This window comes from Myxocyprinus asiaticus, chromosome 21, assembly GCF_019703515.2.
Source record: "Myxocyprinus asiaticus isolate MX2 ecotype Aquarium Trade chromosome 21, UBuf_Myxa_2, whole genome shotgun sequence".
NCBI lineage: Eukaryota > Metazoa > Chordata > Actinopteri > Cypriniformes > Catostomidae > Myxocyprinus > Myxocyprinus asiaticus.
Genome location: NC_059364.1, coordinates 25,217,501 through 25,242,173, shown reverse-complemented (window position 1 = coordinate 25,242,173; position 24,673 = coordinate 25,217,501). Strand labels below are relative to the sequence as shown.

The window sequence follows — 24,673 nt, the reverse complement described above, 5'->3', positions numbered from 1 at the left end:
ACACTCCCTTTGAAGCCATTGTCTTTAACAATCGTAGTCAAGGATTCCTAGATGACTTTCATATGGAAGCACCTGACAGTGTGTATTTCAACTTGGTTCTGGTTGTGTGTAATCCGAATTTGTTGTCGTGTTTTTCAGAAGCTGTTGCGGACCAGGGCAGTGGCCCTAATCAGAGCCCAGCCATCAGCCAGAACAGAACTTCCCCTGAGACTTCAGCAGACATGGAAAGCAAGACAACAAGACTGTCTGAACATACAGCACCCAGAGTCCCAGTGCGCGTAAGACAGGACCACTTTTAGTCTCCATGAAAAACCTGCAAAAGCTTCGACTACATGTATTAAATTTGAAGAGTGCATTCTTTCTCTTAACACAGCTAAATGCAGAGACCATTATAACTAAGCCATTCATAGTTTTATTTCACCAAATAGCATTGTGGTGTTTATCAAAACATTGCTCTGTTTGTCTTAGCATTCAAACAAAGCCTGAAACAGCAACAGCTTAACCAATGGCACAAGTTTGGGGCAGGATCTGACCAACAGAAGATGGGGGGAGGGTTAAGGAAAATTGAATGTAAACAAACAATATTTTTGCAATTCTGTTTGGTGACTAGCTGTGCAGAAATTACACACTTCAGCTTTAAGAATCCAAATGTCTCATTGTCAACAGAGTGTTATATGAAAAAAGAGCTTGTGTAATTTTTGGAAAATTTTCTCTTGTAGAACACAGAGATATCAAAGGACTGGTACAGAAACATGTTTAAACAGATACACAAAGTCCCAGGTAAAGCTGTTCCTTGGGAAACACATGCAATTAACACTTTTGTGTATCACCTTTATGTGGGTATTGAGTATGAATGTGTCTAGGTTTAATCTTTGTTATATATCTGTATGTGTATTCATTTTTGTCAGTATGTGTTTTGTCTTTCAATCACCTTACTCAGAAACTGTCGAAGAAAATCCATATCGTCCCACCTACATATTCCCTGAGAGCAATGACAGGCCAGTGAGAACCAGAGGTACCTCAGTCATTGTTATAATCTTATCTTTAAGAAAATTCCTCCCTGCAACTTCTGATGATAACTGTCAGTTAGACAACATTGGGTATAAGGCATCATATACAGTGGGATCCAAAAGTCTGAGACCACATTGTAAATCCAGTTTTTTTTTCATGTACACCTGGAAATAAGCAGAATGTTTTAGGATTTAAAAACATTACCATTATGACGATGAGTAATGAATAATAAAAATTAATTTGAAATGTTTAAGATTACACTATATCTAGGTGACCAATCAACTTCAGGCATCATTTGTAAAAAGGTTAGGTTTCCTTGCTTACATTAAAGCACACAAACTGCTCCAATATTGTTTAAACTGAACTTTTCACTCAAAGAGTTATGTTCATAGTATAATTTTTAATGCGCTATTTTGTGTTAAATTAGACAAGAATAAAAATAGAAGCATTTTCACAAGTGGTCTCAGACTTTTGGACCCCACTGCATATTTACTGACTTGTTTTGACTTGATATGTTGAACACTAATAATGTACTAAAAGGGTATTGATAGATGTACACCTAACAACTAACCTAAATGGATGGTTCACCCAAAAATGAAAATTCTCTCATCATTTACTCACCCTAATGGTATCCCAGATGTGTATGACTTTCTTTATTTTTTAGAAGAATATTTTTAGAAGAATATTTCATGGGTAACAAAATTTTGAAGCTCCAAAAGCACATAGAGGCACCATAAAAGTAATCCATACTCCAGTGGTTAAATACATATGTTCAGAAGAGATATGATAGGTGTGGGTGAGAAACAGATCAATATTTAAGTCCTTTTTACTATCTCTCTCCACTTTCACATTCACATTCTTCTTCCTTTGTTTGTGGTGATTTGCATCCTTCGTGCATATCGCCACCTACTGGGCAAGGACGAGAATTTATGGTAAATACGGACTTAAATAGTGATCTGTTTCTCACCCACACCAATCATATTGCTTCTGAAGATATAGAGTTAACCACTAGAGTCATATGGATTACTTTTATGTTGTCTTTATATGCTTTTTGGAGCTTCAAAATTTTGGTATCCAATCACTTGCATTGTATGGACCTACAGAGCTGAGATATTCTTCTAAAAATCTTTGTTTATGTTCTGCAGAAGAAAGAAAGTCATACACATCTGGGATAGCATGAGGGTGAGTTAATGATGAGAGAATTTTCATTTTTGGGTGAACTATTCCTTTAATGCTACATAAATGAACACCTGAACACTTGTGTAATCTCAAACAAAGATCACTTGTCACTGACCAACACTTGTATGAATTAACTCAGTCTTCTCAAAGTCTCCCAGTTGTTTTAAAAAGTCTCACAGTTCTTTTAAATCAATCATTTTTTATTTTAATTTAAATTTTTTGTTGTTGTTGTTTTTAGAAAGAATGCCAGATTGACCAGGCTTAGTCCACTTTGCAATACGACTAATGTTTTAAGAATGTTAGTATACTATGTTTCCATTCTGTCAAAAATTCCAGTGTTCAGTAGATTCAGATTTTTGTGTACACAGTTTCAACAAATTGAGTGTTCTAAAGAGGCATCAAAGCACTCAAGGTGATATGTGGTAATAGGGTTATTTTTAAGGAGACCACACTACCTTATATTTAAAACTTATAGATTGATTACGTTCATTTTAAAAGCTTTTAGGCCTCTGTGGTGTGTTTGATGGGTCTGCTTTTAGAGAGCCATTCTGTTGAATTATTAAAGCAGCCACAACACAACTAATTGGCTCTGTGGATCTGTTGGATTCTAAAGAATGTAAAGTTAGTTATGCTATGGACTGGTCTAGTATTATATTTTTTAGCTTGTATTGATGTGATCTACACCTTCATTATGTTGATTGTTGTGAAAAATGTATTTTAAAAGTTTATTAATGATTCTCCCACCTCGATCATATATATATATATATATATATATATATATATATATATATATATATATATATATATATATATATATATATTAATGGTTGGGGAGTAACAGAATACATGTAACGGGATTACGTATTTAAAATACAAAATATATGTAACTGTATTCCACTACAGTTACAATTTAAATCATTGGTAATTAGAATACAGTTACATTAAAATAGTATTTTTATTACTGAAGAGATTACTTTGTATTTTATTGTCATTTGTTTCATTTAATATTTAGTCCTTTCAGATGGAAAACATTTCTACATATAAATGATGCGATCCAAAGTGCATTTGAACAGCGGTGAAACACTTTCTTATGATGTGTTACATTCATACGAGCAGACAGAGAAGTAACTTTGAAGTAAGTTTGGAGAAGAAGAAATATAAATAAACCTTGTGTAAATTGTCAGCTTTATGCTAAGCTAAAATGCTATTTCTAGCCATTTTACATGCACGTTACCAGGCACGATCATATTTTTTTATCAAGAAAATTCACTTTAGATCATAGTTTCTTTTTTCTAGTAAGACCTTTGATATTAGGGAAAAATCATATTCTTGATAATATTTTTTGTATTGTTTCTTGTAAAAATATCTAAAAATCCAACAAGATTAATTTGATTTATCTTGTTTTAGAATCAACACTGCATAAGATATTTAGGTTTTTCAGAGAATGTATTTTTAACATGTGTATTTTGTCTTACTGTACTGGCAGAGTTTTTATAGTCAAAACAAGTGAAAAAATCTTCCAGTGCTGAAGAAGTAATCCAAAGTATTTAGAATACGTTACTGACCTTGAGTAATCTAACGGAATGTTACAAATTAAATTTTACAGCACGTATTCTGTAATCTGTAGTGGAATACATTTCAAAAGTAACCCTCCCAACCCTGTATATATGTATATATGGATCTTTTAAGAAATCTAACATTGAGAATTTTAAGTAATGAGTGATTTGAATAATATATTAACTTATTTGTGTTTGGAACTGTGTATGCTAAACTGTATATACAGCTGAATAGAATATTCCAGCATCAGAGAAATACATTGCTGTGATCTTAGTGCCATCTATTGGTTGGATTAGACAGAGGACGAAACGCGGTCTGTCCTGGTGCTGCTAATTAGCTGATAAAGACTTCTATTTATGTCACACTAATCCCAGTCATTTTCACCTACTATATATTAGATGTTTGGAATACCCCATGGAGAAGCTGCATTAGCGCACAGTCTAAACTGAATCTCTACTTAGTATTGCACCACAATAAGAAAACAGGTTACAAGCCGCAGTACCTTAAAATATATATTTTATACATGAAAGATTTTGGCCCTTTGTCATATTGTAAATAGGTAGTTGATTTATAATGTTTTTTTATTAACTGTTTTTAAATCAGCATCAAAATTTAAATGGATGTGTTGGGAATGTGTATATCTTAGGTCCTGTAAGTGGTCACCATTTCCCATATTTTTTTTTCAATTTTGAGTTTTTTAATTATTTAAGTAGAAATATTAATAGTAGTCTCTCAATTGATATGAGAGGATAAAAACTGCATGCATAATCATTATAAAATAGATTTAGATGGAGTACTTCCCAAAAGTATTTCAAGATAACTACCCATGCAAGTAAAAAAAAAAAAAAAAGAAAGAAAATCAGCTCTTGGTTTCTCTACATAAGCTGTATTCCTTTAATCACTCATTATTATTATTGGCATTGCACCTAATAAGTCTCGTCTTTTCACTTTCAGATGACAGTCCATCATATGCTGGTGAAGATGGTAAGTGTTGCGATTTATCCTGTGAGAGAATGCATAGTACACTATTCTTATTTAAAGGAAAGCTTTGTTTCAGTTCACCATGCATGATAATGTCTGTTATTTGCATTTATTGTGAAGTGCGGACTGTACCTCGTTCAAAGAGTGCAGTAGACATGGGGAGCTCAAGAGGACAGCTGCCTGTGCCCACACGCACATCTTCCCTGAAACCCCAAAGGTGAGTTGTGACATTACAAAATAAATATTATGATTTATGAAGGAGATTTTAGCACAGGAATCATTTATTGAGTGATGTGCTTAAATGTTTATATTAGAGTGTGAATTATTACACCATGCTAGTGTTTCCCAACATAGGCACCTACAGGATTTCATCTGAGGGTACACACAGAAATCTGCCCAATAAAAACTTTTATATAGGGGGCTCCGGGAGTTTAATTTATTGCAAAAACAACACCAAAGCATTCAATTCTGTTGACTTTGAGAGAAGCATTTTTTCGAGTATGAGTAGCATTTATGTAACTATTGGCTAAATAATTTCTTACAGTAACTGTTCAGAACAAACATGTTCTCGCTCCAAAAAAAAAGCAAAATGCACAGCAATGAATAGAACAGAATGCAGGTGTCTCGAGATGCGTATCTATCAGTTTAAGTTCTTTTTAACTTGACACGGCATCTAAAAATGTAGCACTCCCATGAGAGATGCTAAAATCACAGTGAAACGTGATGCAGTTGTCAAAAGAGATCCATTTAGCGAATGCTTACTTGGAAAACGACTGAAAAACAGCACAAGCGGATCAAAAACATGTTTGGTTTGAACAGCCCCTTGTGCACATGACACAGCACTAGCTGAAGTTTCTCAAAGTTACATCTCAAAATGACAGCCTTTTGTTTTAGTTGATTGTAGGTAAATTTCCACTGTATCCAAGTCGTCATTTTTATTTGTATAGTGCTTTTCACAACACACATCATTTCAAAGCAGCTTTACAGGAACTCATGCATTAACAAAAAATGATACTGTAATATCTGTAAAGTCTTAGAGCCATCATTGTGTAGTTTGATTAAATATGATTGTAAATTGTGTATATTAATTAAATAATTCAATAATAATTGTATTTAGAACCCCTGTGAGCAAGCTAAAGGCGACTGTGGCAAGGAACACAAAACTCCATAAGATGTTGGTTAATGGAGAAAAATAACCTTGGGAGAAACCAGGTTCACTGTGGGGGCCAGTTCCCCTCTGGCTAAACAACATGAATATAATGCCAATATTAGTTATTTATGTGCAGTGCAAGTCATGGTTTTAAATTTGTAAATTAAGTAAGTGTTAAGGTTAAGGCCATTTAAGGTGTTTTTTTTTTTTACTTTAAGATTAGACTAATGTCTTTGATGTCCATCCTGGATTAACTGCAGAAGTTCACATAGATGCATTGTCCTTTGTTAGTTGGCTGATGAAGGCTTTTGTTAGCAATTAAATGATAGTCTGTGTATTCCATTTCAAGAATGTAGTCCATCAATAGACAAAGGTGATGCAGGCAGAGATTAATGAGGTGCATCGCAGTTCAAACTGCAGGTCATTTTGTTGAGGTTCGGTGGGGTCCATCCTAAGTCCAAGGTTCAAGCAGTGGCAGATGAAGTATCCCATGTCTTACAGTTGGAGTTGGCAGCAGTTCATCATCTGAAGTCAAAAGACTGAAGTGATGCCTGGCTGGCACCGGCTATAGTTTGTCGTCCAGCAACACGTAGCAGTGGAGTCTGACACCAAGCAGAAACAGAGCTGGATCTGGCTGGCTCTGGTAACCTCTGGATATGAATCCCAAGATTGAGACATGGAAACAAAAAAAATTACTGTTGTGCTCAAAAGTTTGCATACCCTGGCAGAAATTGTGAAATTTTGGCATTGATTTTGAAAATATGACTGATCATGCAAAAAAACCTGTCTTTTATTTAAGGATAGTGATCATATGAAGCCATTTATTATCACATAGTTGTTTGGATACTTTTTAAAACATAATGATAACAGAAATCACCCAAATGGCCCTGATCAAAAGTTTACATACCCTTGAATGTTTGGCCTTGTTACAGACACACAAGGTGACACACATAGGTTTAAATGGCAATTAAAGGTTAATTTCCCACACCTGTGGCTTTTTAAATTGCAATTAGTGTCTGTGTATAAATAGTCAATGAGTTTGTTAGCTCTCACGTGGATGCACTGAGCAGGCTAGATACTGAGCCATGGGGAGCAGAAAAGAACTGTCAAAAGACCTGTGTAACAAGGAACTTTATAAAGATGGAAAAGGATATAAAAAGATATCCAAAGCCTTGAAAATGCCAGTCAGTACTGTTCAATCACTTATTAAGAAGTGGAAAATTCGGGGATCTCTTGATACCAGGTCAGGTAGACCAAGAAAGATTTCAGCCACAACTGCCAGAAGAATTGTTCGGGATACAAAGAAAAACCCACAGGTAACCTCAGGAGAAATATAGGCTGCTCTGGAAAAAGACGGTGTGGTACACAGGTCTTTTGGCAGTTCTTTTCTGCTCTCCATGGCTCAGTATCTAGCCTGCTCAGTGCATCCACTTGAGAGCTAAAAAACTCATTGACTATTTATACACAGACACTATTTGCAATTTAAAAAGCCACAGGTGTAGGAAATTAACCTTTAATTGCCATTTAACCCTGTGTGTGTCACCTTGTGTGTCTGTAACAAGGCAAAACATTCAAGGGTATGTAAACTTTTGATCAGGGCCATTTGGGTGATTTCTGTTATCATTATGATTTAAAAAGGAGCCAAACAACTATGTGATAATAAATGGCTTCATATGATCACTATCCTTAAATAAAAGACAGTTTTTTTTTGCATGATCAGTCATATTTTCACAATCAGTGCCAAAATTTCACAATTTCTGCCAGGGTAAGCAAACTTTTGAGCACAACTGTATATTAGCGTAGATGCCATTCAGTTTTATGCAGAGTTATAGATCATGATGGATGTTTCTGGTTCCGGCAGACCTAACTAAAGCAGCCTAATTGTGAGTTGAAGGATAATTTAGGTGTTTCCTGGCTAAATAGATGAGTCTTTAGTTTAGACTTAAACTGAGTAAGTGTGTCTGCATCCTGAACAGTGCGAGGAGTTAATAATATTAAGAAGATGTTCTGAGATTACTGGGAATTCCTCTTTTAAGAGCTTAGTTGGTATTGGTATTGGAAATGTTGTGGCTTTTGATTTTTTGATAAGTTTTGTTATCTCTTCATGACCTATTACAGCGAAGGATTTAAGTTGCTCATGAGCATAATTATGAGACACTGTTTTCTGAGGTGCTGTGACAGTTGATTGCAAAGTTCCAAATTTATTTCTGATTATTTCAATTTTGTCAGTAAATAAATTCATGAAGTCTGTGCTGCGACAGAATATCTGGTTCAGTCGATGCTTTACTCCTAACCAATTTGGCCACAGTACTGAATAAACACCTAGGATTGTTGTGGTTATTTTCTCTGAGTTTGCTCAAATATGCTGACCTGGCATTTTTTAGTACCTGTCTGTATCTACAGACATTATCCTTCCATGCACCGCGAAATACCTCTAATTATGTATTCTTCCACTTGCGCTCCATTTTCCGAGCTGCTCTCTTGAGAGTATGAGTGTGATCATTTTACCACAGTGCAAGGCTTTTTTCTTTAAGTTACTTTAATCGAACAGGGGGCGACAATATCAAGAGTGCTAGAGAAGACTGTATTTATACTTTCTGCTTTACATCAAGTTCTTCTAGACTTTTGGCTTACTGAGTATATGAGACAATTCTTAAGATTATTAGTGAAGCCATCCTAAATGGTCGAAAGAATAGTTCTACCTGATCGATAATGCGGTGTAAATTGAGTGACCTTTGCTAAGCGCAGCATACAAGAGATGAGGTAATGATCTGAGGTGTCATCGCTCTGCAGTAGAATTTCTATAGTGTCAACATCAACTCCATATGACAGAATTAAATCTAGCATATGATTATGGCAATGATTTGGTCCTGTCACATTTTGTCTGACTCCAAGAGAGTTGAGAATATCGATAAATGCTAATCCCAATGTGTCATTTTCATTATCTATGTGAATGTTGAAAAAAACCAACAATTAAAGCTCTATCTACATTAACTTCTAGATCTGATAAAAAATGTGCAAATTCACCAAGGAAATCAGAGTAAGGCCCGGGTGATCTATATACTGTAGCAAGGGCAAAAGATAACAGTGATTTTTTATTTATTTCTGACGGTGTCATATTAAGCATTATTAGTTCAAAAGACTTAAACTTATATTCTGTCCTCTGAGTAACACCAAAAACTTCACTGTAAATGGTAGCAACACCTCCTCCTCGACCCTTCAGACGAGGCTCATGTTTATAACGATAACTTGAGGGAGTAGATTCATTTAAACTAATTTATTAATCTGGTTTAAGCCAAGTTTCAGTCAAATAGAGTGCATCCAAACTATGATCTGTAATAATTTCATTTACAATTAGTGCTGTGGTAGAAAGAGATCTAATGTTTAGTAGCCCTACCTTTATATGATGTTTATCTTCAATGTTTTTCTTTTTTTTTTTTTTAAGTTTGACCATAATCAATTTTTTCTAAATTGTTTAGTGAGAGTTTTGTATTTTGTGTGGATGTGTGTCTCTAACTCATTAATCTTCTCCATCAGCTTTACTAATTCCTTACATTTATTACATGTAAACCCCTCACTGCTGATGGAAGAAGCTATAGTAAACATGTGGCATGTAATCAGGAAGCAATAACATGAGCTGATGTCATGACTTACCTCAATTGTTTGTTGTTGTTGTTGTGGTTGTTCTTGAGCGGCGAGGGTTTGAGATCGATGTGGTTGCTAATCAGCAGATGTTTGAGATGCAATAATCCGTGTAAAACACAGTGGAGAAAATGAATGCATGCAGTTGAGACACGAGATGTAGACAAGCAGAAAAAAGAAAGAAAAAACCCCCTGTGAGAAACAGGTGCATGTGGTAAAATATACACAGATGAAACAGTAGAAAAGCGGAAAAACCCGAAGCACACGGTAAAATGGCAAAGGATAAAACGATGAATGTTCAAGAATAAGAATAAGCAATGCTAAGCAGGCTAGCAAGCTACACACACTCGTGCAGCCTGCCGTCAGCAACAGGAAAAGGTGTTGTATCGAATTGTGTTCCCTGTCGGAATCTGTTTCCCCCTAGCCCCGATAGGGTATGAAGTTATGGTTAGGGTTAGTGTAGGTAGGGTAGTGTTGGTTAGGGTAGGTAGGGTATGGTATGGTAGGGTAGGGAAGGGTTAGGCTTAGGTTTGTACATGGGGGAATGCATTCTGACAGTGGAGAATGTTACCATCAGATACTGTCCCCCCATACAGATCTAGTGGCGGGAAACAGATCCTGACGGGGAAACAGAGTTCGAAACAACACCGGCACTGTTTGTTCTCTGTATTCGTGAATACCCCAATACTGTTTTACTGCTTGAAAAACAGCTGCAAATGATTCAGTGAGAGGGTGGTCCAGACAGCGATTCAGACAGTTTTGCAAGCCCATTTGGCCATTTCACTGAAAAGAACAGACTCAGAATAATTATTCATTCGCAAATTGGGCATTGCTAGTCCTTTTAAACAGCCAACAGATATACTAGACTTATTTCATGATTGGTGAAATATTCTGAGAGCAAATGTTTCTCAGGTCAATCGGAGCACTCATGGAATGCACAGTGCGTACTGCCGTACACCTGCAGGCACCACTGTTTCCCAACATAGCAATAAGGATATTTTTTCACAGGACCTCAGTATTTGAACATTGTATTTTGTCATTTGTCATACTGCCATAACATGTGTGTGCTGTCTTAGAGACCTTGCTGTTTTCACAATAGATAACTTTTTATTTCAATAGCCGATGGTTCCGGTGACAAAATTTAACATTGAAAAAATATCTTTCACAACATGAGCTGTGGAAAATGTGATCTAGGAGCTTTTTGATAGTTTAAAAGACGGTAAGTCAATCTCTCACAGCCACGTTTTCATTCCCATCAACAATTTTATAAATATATATAGTATATTACTAAATACCCCCCAAAAATGACTGATGTCATTTAATATATTACATTTTTCAAAAAATAATAATAAATAGTGAGTGGTGCAGTGGTGGGTCTTGTTTTGTGGATGGTTCCTAGGGCATTGCTATTTGGTTGCTAAGGTGTTCTGAGTGGTTATTAATGCATTGCTATGCGGTAGCAAGTGTTCTGGGTTGTTGGTATGTGGTTGGGTATTAACATAAGGTGCTGAATATGTTTGTAAACACTGCAGTGTTTTTCTCAATTTCATCATTGTCTACTAGATGATTTGAGTTAATCCTGTGCTTTTAAAACATATGCTGCATGTATGGGAACGCTCAGTTAAAACTTGCTCTTGTTGGTTGCCATGGTGACTCTCCACCTCCCGTGCTGTATCTCTCCATCTCTCCCTCAATGCATCCCTGCAGGAATGAGTGGGAGCCCCCTGACAAGAAAGTAGACACCAGGAAGTACCGCGCAGAGCCCAGGAGCATATTTGAGTACGAGCCAGGAAAGTCTTCTGTGCTGAGGCTGGAGAAACCGGTATGATGCTTTTTTTATATGCATGTTGTCCAAGTGCTTTTGCTGGTGGTGGAGATTTGTGCATGCCATGTGACGCTGCAATAGCTGGTTTCTGCCTGTTTCACTTACAAGGACAGCATACACACTGCTGTAATCTTATTAGCCTTACACATGACCTCGTCAGATCTGGAGCGTGTTGATGCACATACAGTACAAACATATCTTAGAAACGTTAAAGGGATAGTTCACAAAAAAATTACAATTATGTCATCATCTACTCATCCTCATATTGTTCCAATCCTGTTTGTCTTTCTTTTTTCCGTGGAACATTAAATGAGATGTTTGTCATCAATTACTTTCATTGCATGAAGAAATGCAATGAAAGTGGAGGGAGACTAAGATTAAGGCAACGTCGTTTGAAAATGAATTTCACTATGTTTACACCTCTCATCCACACTAGAAGGGCATTATTACGGTGGCCCAGAGGTGCACAATGCAATCAAATTAGCAAAACAAATAAAAGCTGAAAACACAACCGAGATAAGCCACAACACAATGAAATTAAGCCACAACACAAAAAAATTAAGCTACAACACAACGTAAATAAGCCACAACACAACATAAATAAGCCACAACACAAAGAAATGAAGCCACAGCACAACGGAACTAAGCCACAACACAACAAATTAAACCATAACACAACGGAAACAAGCCATAACACGGCGAAATTAAGCCACAACACAACGGATATAAAGCCACAACACAACGAAAATAAGATACAACACAGGGGAAATTAGACACAACACAATGAAAATAAGCCACAACACAGCGGAAATAAGCTACAACACAATGAAAATAAGCCACAACACAATGAAATTAAGCCACAACACAACAAATGAATCCACAACACATTGAAATTAAGCCACAACACACAAAATTAAGCCACAACACAACAAAATTAAGCCACAAGACAACTAAATTAATTCATAGAAATCTAAACAGAAGAGACTCCATGAATGCTAGAAATGTCTTTTTGAATATAAATGTATTTGATACCTTTGGAAATGTTGATAAAGTTACGTATGTGCTATTAGAGTTCTGGTTCAAACCCAACCAGGAATACACTGTCCAGAACAAATGTCCTACAGCATTTTTATAAATATTTATTTTCTGATAATTGCGTTGTGTTTTCAGCTTTCATTTGCTTTGCTAATTTGGTTGTGTTGTGCACCACTGGGCCACCGAACGTTTTCCTCCACCGAAAACACAGACTTTCGAAAACTCTTTCCATAACCGCATACTTCGGAAAGCGATGACGTTGAGAAACTGAAAACTGTGGTTTAAAACTTTTACTTTTGTGTTCCATGGAAAGTCATACAGGTTTGGAACAAGATGAGTACATTTACGTACATAGTGCATTAAAATGTAGTACAAAAATACAGAAAGAAGGAGGACTCTTCACTCAAGATAATCAATAAACACTCCTGTAGTGTCCAGACTCAGTTGAGAATAGAAACTCCTGCAGGGCATTTTGTGTGTTTGTAGACTGCTCTTTTTCATGGAAGCTTTGTTAATATGGCATTTATTTTGATTCAAATCTTGTAAGCATGACTCATTCTGGGAGCTGCTGTTATTACATAATGTCTTTCTAATGACATAGAGCTGTAATGTCTTTTTTTTTTTTTTTTTCTGTAAAGAACAGGCAACGCATTTTGTTCCCTTGTCTATGAAACAACTGAAGCAGAGAAAGTTCAATCTTTATTGGGTTTTTTTTTCCCCAATTTCTAATTGTTTGGGAAAGTAATTAAAATGGCTCTAGGTCAGACCCTATCTAGGGCAGAAGATAATGTGCTGCCTGTGCCTCTTCATATGATTAGCTCTGCAGAACAGCCCATCCCCTTTTCTGAAAATGTAATGTGGCAGTACATTTTAATTGTAATAATATTTGATTTAATATTAAGTATTGTATTATATTATAAACATTATGCAATGTTACACATATTATATTATGGATAATATTTATCATGCTGCTACTCTCTTTTGCTCCTCTAATCTAATTGGACAAACAGTATTTCAAGAAAACTAATATTTAGTATAACAGCACTCAAACTTCACGGTTTGTACCACTTAGCTTTTCTGTGTTCGTAATGTTCCAGATTGTCAGTCTGTGTGTTGTTTGGCAACACGCAGCAGTTGATCCTACTTTGGCTTCATTTGTAACTCTATTTTCATTAATGGAGCAAAAATAGACAAAATAACTGACCATATTGTGCCAAAAATATCACAGCTGTGCTGAGACTCAGTACAACAGCACTCTTGCTCATGTGATATTGTTGAATCATTTTACAAATATTATTCAATATATATATATATATATATATATATATATATATATATATATATATATATATATATATATATATAAAAAAAAAAAAAACAGCAATGCAAAACATTATTAGGGCCCGAGCACCGATGGTGTGAGGACCCTATTGTTCTTCTAGGCATTTATTAGGGCCCAAGCACCGAGGTGCGAGGACCCTATTGTATCTGCTCCATTTGTTATTATTCCATATTCTTTTTTTTCAAAGTGAATCGCATTTTTGAGGGCCTAAACATATTCTAAAACTCACGAAACTTTGGACCAGAAGTGGCGAAAATGTACATCTGAAATGGGTTTCAGAATGAGGTGTGGCAAAATGGCTCAATAGTGCCACCTACAAAATTTCAACATTGTGCGCCTTGCGCGACGTTTCACCTACATGTACGAAACTCGGTACACGTGTGTAACATACCAAGACCTACAAATAAGTCTCTTGGACCCTTGCCCTAAACTCAACAGGAAGTCAGCCATTTTTATTGTTCTCTCCAGTTTTTGCTCAGTTTTTGCCATTTCCAGGCCTCGTATTTTAACGAAGTCCTCCTATGAGAGATTTCATCGGATCAACATCATATTCGGTCAGTCTAATCTAAAGGCCTTGGCGATGCTAAATTGTGAAGCTTTTGAGTTTTCACTGCACGCCGTGGCCATGGCGGTCTGACAATGTTCGATGTTTCGCCATGAAACAGGAAGTTGTTATAACTCATACATACAATGTCCAATCTGCTCCAAACTTCACATGTTTGATAATAGTCCCAGCCTGAATACATCTACATGCTAATATTCAGTTAAAGTCATAGCACCACCTACTGACAACAGCTAATTCCAGGTCTTGTACTTTAACAAACTCCTCCCAGAGATTTAATCAGATCAATAATCCAATGGCCTTGGTGATGTTAAATTGTGAAATTTTTATGTTTTTGTTAAAGGGCATGTCCGTGGGGGCCTGACAAATTTTGATGTGAAACTAATCATATTTTTGAGGCCTAAACATGCTCGAAAGATCATGAAACTTTGCACACACCTCAAAAGTGGCAAAAATTTACATCTGATACAGGTTTTAGAATTAAGTGTTGCAAAATGGCTCGATAGCGCCACCTACAAAATTTCAACGAAGCAGCCCTCGCGCCACGTTTCACCTACACATAAGTAAATTGGTAGGCATATGTAACATGTCAACACGTACAAAAAAGTCTCTTAGAACCATATCCTAATCCCAACAGGAGTCAGCCATTGTGATTTGTCTCTTAAATTTTTGCTCAGTTTTTGCCATTTCCAGGCCTCGTACTTTAACGAACTCCTCCTAGAGGATTAAATCAGATCAACATCATATTCGATCAGTCTAATCTAAAGGCCTTGGCGATGCAAATTGCGAAGCTTTTGAATTTTCTTTGAACGGCGTGTCCGTGGCGTCCTGACAAAGTTCGATGTTTCGCAATGAAACAGGAAGTTGTTATAACTCAAACATAAAATGTCCAATCTGCTCGAAACTTTACATGTTTTATAAGAGTCCCGACCTGAATACACCTACGTGCCAATATTCAGTTATAGTCATAGCATCACCTTCTGGCAACAGGAAATGACATGTTTTACACTGTGATACACTCTTAACAACATTTAAGTCATTCCCCTGGCACAGCAGCCCCAACGTGCACCAGGGTGCGAGGGCTCGTTCATCGCTGCTTGCAGCTTTAATTATTATTATTATTATTATTAGTGAATAGTTGAATATATACATATTTTTCTGTTTCTTTGCCTGTAAAGTAAACAGCCAATATAAAAGATTTCATCCTAGATGATATGGATTCCTTTCTGTCAATATTACATTCATTCTATAAGTTCTTTACTTCCTATTTCCTGTTCCTTTGATTGCTGAGATGAACCAGACTAGACTTAAATAAGTCATCCAGTGGGAAACAAATCCAATTCATGTTTGTTTCTTCCGCTGTCTCAGCCTGGGGCCTTTCTCACTGTCTGAGATTACGAGATCATTAAGGCACAGTTCATGTAACATCATCATTCAGTCTCATTGTCTTTGTATTCTGAAACCTTCTCTTTCTCTTTTTGTCATCCTTTCCTTGTTGCCATATTTCTGTAGACTCAGGACTTAAGTCCAGAAGATGTAGATTTAGAGAATGAGCCTTGGTATAGATTCTTTTCAGAGATGGAGTTTGGCAAAGTGGTAAGTTGGCGGTATTAACATGACCCATTTACAAATATTGCATGTCATCCCTTTTTTGTTCAGGATCCTCTTTTATTTTGATGTCTGTCTGTTAGAACCATCCTTAAAGGAATATTCCAGGTTCAATACAACTTAAGTGTAATCTACAGAAAAAAAATAAAAAATGAAATAACAAATAAATAAATTACAATTTTTGGAGTGCTTAAAGGCAGAAATGTGAAGCACTTACATTAAATCTTCTGTTAAAACTCGTGTATTATTTGAGCTGTAAAGTTGTAATTTCTGTAAAGTAATTTTAGGGTTTGTTGACATACATCGTCATTGCAACAAAGTTGTAAAATTGGCTATAACTTTATACAAAAGGCTAGCAAGTGATTTTATTACACTAAAATCATGTTAAAATGCATGTTGTTTATGTCTTGTGGCTATACTTTTGAAACAGTGAGTATTTTAACGTTTACAGGTTGGCCTCATTTACTTCGAATGTAACCCAGATTTTTGCTTTTTTTAAAGAAAAGGTGGGACAAGTTAAAGTTAATTATTGTGGTAATCAATATTATGCCACAATTGCTTTCAATTGAGCTTAACTTGTATTGAACCCGGAATAGTCCTTTAAGTCACTTCTTGTCTGTAAATGTGTTCTGCCCCCTTAATTTTTAAGTTCCTCATCTAGCCCATTGTTTCCCAAAACCAGAAATTCTTTGCACAGCAGCACAGTGTATAGAAGAAGTGTTGTTTTAAAATAAATACGTTTAAATGCAGAAATTAGTAATATGCATTGCAGTGAGTAGAAAAGTTGTCCATGTGCTTTAGAACTTTAATCAGAAAGAAAAGATAAATGTTGCAGTTAAACATGGCAAGCATATTGTTTACGGGGCCTGGGTAGCTCAGTGGTAAAGACGCTGGCTACCACCCCTGGAGTTCGCTAGTTCGCTAGTTTGAATCCCAAGGCGTGCTGAGTGACTCCAGCCAGGTCTCCTAAGCAACCAAATTGTTGCTAGGGAGGGTAGAGTCACATGGGGTAACCTCCTTGTGGTCGCTATAATGTGGTTCGTTCTCGGTGGGGCGCGTGGTGAGTTGAACGCAGATGCCGTGAATGGCGTGAAGCCTCCACACGCGCTATGTCTCCGTGGCAACGCGCTCAACAAGCCACGTGATAAGATGTGCAGGTTGATGTTCTCAGCTGCGGAGGCAACTGAGATTCATCCTCCGCCACCCGGATTGAGGCAAATCACTACGCGACCACAAGGACTTAAAAACGCACTGGGAATTGGGCATTCCAAATTGTGTGAAAAAGGAATAAGAAAAAAAAAACCTTGGCAAGCACCACCTCTTAATATCCCAGTGTACTTCCTGATCATCTTCTAAGGCCTTGATCTGCCTGAACTTTATTTTTTACCCATCATTTCCATCTCATATTTTTCTTTTATGACTACAATTCCTCTTGTATCTCAGTCTGTTTGCACAGTGAATGAATTTTAAATAGGTGTTTAACTACTCTTTCAGACTAGTCTAAGACTACAATTTTGACCTCTGTTGAGTTCTCATGTTTTTTTTGTTTTTTTTTATTATTCATTTTATGTGTCAACTGGGTATTTAATTGTTAGTCAGTCTAGGTGATGACACAGAGGACTTTGTGTACATTTTCTTGAGCATCCAGACAGCAAGCTGTGATCCGGACAGCAAGCTGTGATGCAAATATGCAAAACTGTAGTTTTGTAAAGACTCACAGAGGAGCAGGTATTTTTCCTAATTTAAAAAAGGTTTTACACCCAAACAGATGAATATCACTTTTGAGAAATATGTTTAAAAGACTCCAGCCATATCAGTAGCCTTATAAAACCTGCTTTACTGTATTATACATGGAACGTGATTTTACATTGGACTAAAAAAAAAAAAAAAAAAAAAATCAAACAAAGAGAGAGGACTTTGTTTCGATAATATTTTGGATGTAGTAGCTTCTAATAAACAAAAATGTCTTGTATCCACACGTGTCAGTATGAAGTCCAAAACCACTGGGACAAAAACTTACTGAATGCACATTCAACATTGTCCAAATTGATTCCCTGTGATCGAAGGGATAGTTCAAATAAAAATGAAAATTAATTTACTTAACTTCATGTTATTGCAAACTTGCATCACATTGTGTTTTATGTGGAACACAAAAGGAGACGTTAAGCACAACATTAGCCTTAGTCACCACTCACATTCATTGCATCTTTTTTCACGTTCTGCCTATATCTCTTTTTGTGTTCTACAGAGTAAACACAGTCACATAGGTTGGAACAACATGAGGGTAAGGACATGTTGTAAGAATTTAAGATTTTTAGGATTTTATTTCAGGCCTCCTTTAAACAATGCAAGTGAATGTCCTCCATTTTTTGATGGTCCAAAATGCATATTTAGGGTGCATCAAAATAATCCACACGACTCCAGTCTTCAAATAAAGTTCTTCTGAACCCAAACGATTGATTATTTTTAGAAACAAAACAATACTTATATAATTTTTAACAACAAATGTTCACTTCCGTACATCTCTGTGATGCGTGCTTATGAGAGGGATTACGTAAGCTTGTTGGTAAGGTCACGCGTGGAGGAGGAGGCAGGAAGCGCGTCATTGTTTACTAGCACAGTAACTTGAAACTTGCTCAGACCACAGACCAAGCGCCGTTCACAAACCAAAACAGTCCAAAACAATTTCAAACACGATGTCGGAGGATTTTGATTTTAGAAGAGAAGAGGAGATGGAGTTTTTCGCCCAACCCTACCTATTTGAGCCTGAATACACCGATGAGGAACTGAGGGAGATAGAGGAGGCTGCAGCAGCGGTGCAATCACAAGTCTCCTCCACGCATGACCTTACCAATGAGCTTACGTCATCCCTCTCATGAGCTCACGTCACAGAGATGTACAGAAGCTAACATTTGTAGTTAAAAAGTATATAAGTATTGTTTTGTTTCTAAAAATAATCAATCGTTTGGGTTCAGAAGTACTTCATATGTTAAATGGAGTCGTGTGGACTATTTTGATGCATCCTAAATATACATAAATAAAATGGAGTACATTCACTTGCATTGTTTAAAGGAGGAGGCCTGAAATGAAATCCTTAAAATCTTAAATTCTGTTTTGATGAAGAAAGAAACTCAGATACATCTTGGATGGCCTGAGGGTGAGTAAATTATCAGCAAATTTTCATTTTTGGGTGAACTATTCCTTTAACCCTGTTGCCTGGCAATATTGTCTGAAAAGTTGGCCTCTGCATTATTGGCTTATTGGTTGTCATATTTGCTCCATCCACCTTAACTACTGCAAAAGCACATAACATCCTGCCAGCATCCAGTCGTGGTGATTATATTTTTGCTGTGTAAACTTTTTGTCTGTCCTTGACACCAGTTGTGTGTAAGTACTGCTGGCATGTTGTCAATGCGTCCAGTGTATGATAGAAAGGCCGTTGCTGTGCTATCAGTGGCACAGAGCCTGTACAGCGTTGTCATCAACTCAACACCTGTGAGTAAACAGCACATTTGTTCACACTTACTTGCTTAGAGACACGTACCATTATAAAGCCCAAGGTGATTGGGCTGTTGCAGCTTTTTTTTAGGAGCACACTACGGATGACTCTGAGTAACCTGTTATGCCAACCGTTATGGTTTATGTTGCGCTGACTGATATGGTAGTCATCTTGGACTTATACTGACACCTAGTAGAGTGGATGCAGCATCATGCAAAAGCAATAGTTTTTAGTTACCGATACCATTATAGAAATGCACTAGTAGCAGTCAGCCAAGATACATTTTTTAAATTGAAAGTGTCCGATTATTTGACAGTATTTGGCTGGACATGTGACCTCAACATGTTGGCTCCCATGAGGCGATTAAATCCATGTTATATAAATTAGCTTTTATTAGGCTACTGATATGACTGGAGTCTTCCACTCGTGAGCTTACGAGAAGTCCTCAGAGTTGTTCTTCTGTCAGTGAAACCAAACCTTTGAGTCACAGGCTGCATTCCAAATGGGTAGTCTCATAAATCTCACTATCTGCGTCATGGTTCATGTTTATTAAAGGTTCCCCGTCTCTCCCCAGATCTCCTTGTTTAGGGAAGAAAGTGAGGAATCATCCCCCTTGAGAGAGGGCGTCTCAGAGTCTGCTGTTGCTTCCAGGTCTAGCTGCGTTCATTATGCAATGCTGAAATGCTCTTGGAGTCATAGTTCAAGAAGCCAGCAAGAAATTTCTTATTGGCTTAGTAAGATTCCCATAAAAATTAGTTGGTAAAGTCAAATCGATGTTTGCCACATTCACACATTTTTAAAAGCTTTGAAAACAGCTGTTGAGGGCTGGTTCCAAGCGATAGCATACAAGGAATCAGAGTAGTGGTTGACTGAAATAAATTTTTCAATGGGTGATGCCAATACAGATATCTAGAAATCAGTCTGGCAGATGGATGATAGAATGATATACAGTATATATATGTAATTTAATGATAGCAAATATGACATCTGCTAATTTGCGGAACATATATTTTACATAATATTAATTTAAAAATATTTGAAAACAGATGTGCATTTTCCAGTTACAAGGTCAGTAGAATATGGAACTGACACAAATGGGAAGTACCACTTCTACCACTTAATCGGCCTGGCAAGTTTATTGGCCAATGCAATAATCTTAAATTTGCTGATATATTGACCAGACCAATATCAGTTAATCACTATGTAAGAGTATCACAAATAATACCAGAAGTGTCCATCATATATATGATAATTGTTTAAATAAGTCTCAAAGTTTTGATTGAGATGATTGAGTTTAAAAGCAAGAGACATTTTAAAGTTCTTTGACCCCTTGCTGGGGAAACTTTTAAGTGTAAAGTAGTATGTGTGTCTTAGTCGGTCGAAGGTTATTTAAGACTGCATGTGACCTGGCCTCCTGAGTGATTGACACACCAGACCCTATGACAGTGACAAATATATCAACCAGTCGCCTACAGAGCATACCCTGTGTTTACCATCATATTATGGAATGCCACCTCTGGTGCATACCTCTCCATTTCCATTATGTATCCATTGGGTAGAGTTCATGTTATCATGAACGGTAGTGTCTGGTCGAGTTCATGATAAAGCTCATTCTAATTCCTGTTGATATGGTGTAGGAATGGCACTTTGATTAAATCAGTTTATAGAAGAACGCTTATTAAAGTTAGTTTCATAAAAAGAGTCATAAGCCCCATTTGTCCATGCGGTAAAGTTGCATAGCACCCTCACTCACATTGTATGCTATTAATATACCAGAAAAGTTGTAAATTTCCTTGAGTCATCTCCTGCACCTGTTAGGAAACAAGCACATGAAAATGAGCAAACATGATTAACACACTGTTCCACTGACTAGCCTTAACAATCAGAGGAACGGAATTTAAATCCAAGGAAATATTGTGGTAAACATCTTTATCAAGTTCATTATGCTCTATTTTGGTAGTGCAGCTAGAACTAGAAGGAAAATAAACCACACCAACACTGTTAATTGTATGATTTAATTAGTTATTGTCTATACACAGGAACCTATTATGCTTATTTTAAAGATGAAGTGTGTAATTTATGTGCGGACTTGAAAAAATAATGGTTTCCTGAACACTCATGCCATCTGCTATTCGTAGTAAAAGAGGTATTTCTGTCCAAAATGATACCTTTGGATGAGTTATGCTACTATGTCAGAGCTGGTCAGCGGAGCTGGCCCCTCCGTTGCTAGTTCTAAAGTGACGTTTTCGAACTAGCAATGAAGGCTTGGGCTGTATCAAAGCAAGACTCTGAATCTGTGGTGGAAGAAAGTAGTTCCACTCACAAGAGCATTTTAGGGATAAAAACCAGAAAATGTCTTGCGATAAAACCCTGAACGATGTCTTGAGTTGCGGTAACCGTGGTATAAGCGGAATAATTGACTCTGGCCCGTTGATTTATTGAATTTAATGGTCCGTCATCAATTATTCCCTACATATTTAACATACAGTACATGTATAAAATCCAGTGTTATTCAATTTATCTTTGATGTCATGAAAAGAGAAATAAGTTGGAGAGCTGTTCTGCTGTTAGCAGATTTTGACTTGATTCTTATTAGAATGGATTGGGTCTTAATGTCATCACATTTAGTTTTGTGTTGTCATTGTACATAGCATATGTGTCCCCTTGTGCCACTAGATACAAAGCAGGGGCTTTCAACTTCAGCGGGGATGTAGGCATATATACTTAAAATAGGCCCCAGTACACCTTGATGTGACAAACAGAAATGTAATGAAAGAGCCAATGAAAACTTATCACAGTATACTGGCTCAGCATTATTTCTTTGAAGGCTGAGATGTCCTGATGTGTTTTCCTTTAAAGTAAAGACCTTATATGATAAATGTTATATTTTGTTGGTTTTTCAAATAATGTAAGGCTTTGAAACATTTTCCTCTGTGACATACATTGCGCGTCTCTTTCACCCACCATCTCCGTGGATCATGTCAAGAATGTAGAGTACCCAGCTTAAATCTCATTTATGATAGTCTGAGCTTTGCTGCATTGCTTGTTTGTGAGTCTACGGCCTGTAAAACCAAGGACCCTCAAGTCACATTTAATGAAGAATGGAATCATTTACGCTTTTTTATTATTATACTATTTCACACAAAGCTTTGTATCTGTCCAATACAATATATGAGTCTGTATGAGTTGTCCTGTATTATAGTGCTCTTTTTATAACATATGGCAAAAGAGTGTTTATATCTGCCACAATGACTGTTCTAACATTACTACACAATTTCACTTTCTTATCACATCTTCTCATCAGCTGCATCACACTAAGGTATTGTACTGGCTGTCACAAGTATTTATATTAAGATAAGTGTGCCACTTTAGATAAGGCTTTCATGCATGTTTCCTGTTTGCCTACTCTTTGCATTTAAGCCAAGTCTCGTGCGAAAACCTCTTGGGATGCTGTGCTGGCTGTTTTCTTGAGTGAAAAATGGGAAGAAAGAAAGAACATAAATAGCAGGGGTTGCTTTGCAGCTTTGCACACATAATAGCAACGTGTTATGTCAATGGGTGTTCCTCTGGAACAAAACTTCTAGAACATGGTGCTGTATAAATAGAGTAGTCAATACACCTGACTGCCTGATATTCTCATACAAAGCCTGTATACATTCCTGAAGGTTATTTGTGATCCTTTTTACCCTAGCAACCAATGGGATGGGCATGTTGTAGTCAGGAGTTGCACTTTTCTTCTGTTGGTGCTAGGGGGTGTAGGCATGCATGTAACATTTCTCCAAAGGGACAGTCACAGGATGGGATTGTGCAATCGTATTTGCAAACACCACTTGTGAGTTTTTTTGGAGGTGTGCTGTCATGGCCACTATTTTTATCGTCAGTGACGTGCACTTGGGGAAAAGCAACAGAAACAGTACCCTAAAATTAGACAGCTCAAAACCATTCAAAATGCTAGGGGTTATAAGCAGCCCCAGTGAATGGCTCTCTCTGATCTGCCATTGGGAGTTGCTGCCCGGGAATAACAGCCACTCTCTTTATTGGCTTGGCGTATGTGCCAGCCACACATTAAGCGAACTTCCTTTGACATACTATCAGTATCACCCCTGTGAAACAGTACAGCATGGCCGATGCTTGTGATCTTCTCTGTGTATGCGTGTAAATCTATTTGTGTGTGCCTGTGTCTGCCCATGTAATGTGGCCTGCTTCCCACACCAGCTGGTTAATTGTCTCCCGGTCTGGTCAGCCAGTTATGAGAGTGACTCAATAGAAGACAAAAGAGAGCCTCAGTGAGAGACAGCAGCCAATTGGTGGAGCAGCTGACAGCCCCCTCCCAAAATGGGCGCCCCTCACAGACCCCGCTAATCCCACCCCTTGCTCTCAGTCGCTTGCTCCCCCCCTTAACTTGCATGCAGGCCAAAATACTTGCTTACTTCTCCACACTAGGCTTCGTCGAGAGACCTAAGAGTTTTAGAGCTTTGGACACAGCAGACCAGAGGCATTGCCGATCGCAAGCCTGACTGACTAATGCGCCTTCTTCTTTTCTATCCTGCCAGAGAGTCAAGCCAGTGGAGCTATCAATGACTTCTTTGTTTGGTTTGTTGCAGAGTGCCCCCTCTTTCACCCCCTTGGAAACATCTTCTGACCTACAGCCATAGTAAGTCCATGCTTCTTTTTATCCTATACAAATGTTCCTCTCCTCCACCATTTTCTTACGCCCTTTTAGAATATGGGTGTGTGCGTGTGTTTGTATGTCTGTGTCGCTCTACAGCCATCTGTTCTCGGGTGAGAGCTGTCACGGGCTGTGGAGATTTCTCTCATTTCCCTTTTCTGTTTCCTGAGTGACCATTTGCAGTACAGGCTGTCTTGTATATGTGTGAATGCATATTTGCGTACATGTGTGCGTGAGCTTGTGGAGGGGGTTAGTTGGAGGAGAGGGCTCGGATAGTGTAAGGACTTATTCCATGCTGAAGCCTGGATGTCTTTTTAGGATAGATAAGGGACCTCAGTTCCGCCCACTCTGTTAGCAGAAATCCCACCAAATTATAATGTGTCATTTGTGAAAGTGAAATGTTGCTTACTTTTTATTAGAGGGTTTAAAACCTGAAATTTGGCATTTAGGTGGACACTATTGTGTCTGTAACTTTGATGACTTTGTTTACATGCTCGCTGATTTGATATCACAGTTGCTGGGATGAAATTCATGTATTATTTTGAAGTTAGAGAACTCTCCAACAGTAACATCTAAAGCATGCCCAACAAAAACACAATTAATTTAATGTCAC

General features: G+C 37.3%; 1 protein-coding gene across 6 annotated transcripts in view; it reads left to right on the top strand.

The window, feature by feature from the left end:
* Positions 1–24,673, top strand: part of LOC127411800 (sorbin and SH3 domain-containing protein 1-like) — an 81,510-nt gene that overhangs the window by 37,915 nt on the left and 18,922 nt on the right. For all 6 annotated transcript variants that reach the window (XM_051647582.1, XM_051647586.1, XM_051647584.1 and 3 more), the window contains 7 exons: positions 139–278; positions 720–780; positions 941–1,015; positions 4,702–4,731; positions 4,849–4,945; positions 11,228–11,342; positions 23,996–24,045. In XM_051647582.1, coding sequence (XP_051503542.1) covers positions 139–278; positions 720–780; positions 941–1,015; positions 4,702–4,731; positions 4,849–4,945; positions 11,228–11,342; positions 23,996–24,045 — 568 coding nt within the window. The remainder of the gene's footprint in view (positions 1–138; positions 279–719; positions 781–940; positions 1,016–4,701; positions 4,732–4,848; positions 4,946–11,227; positions 11,343–23,995; positions 24,046–24,673) is intronic.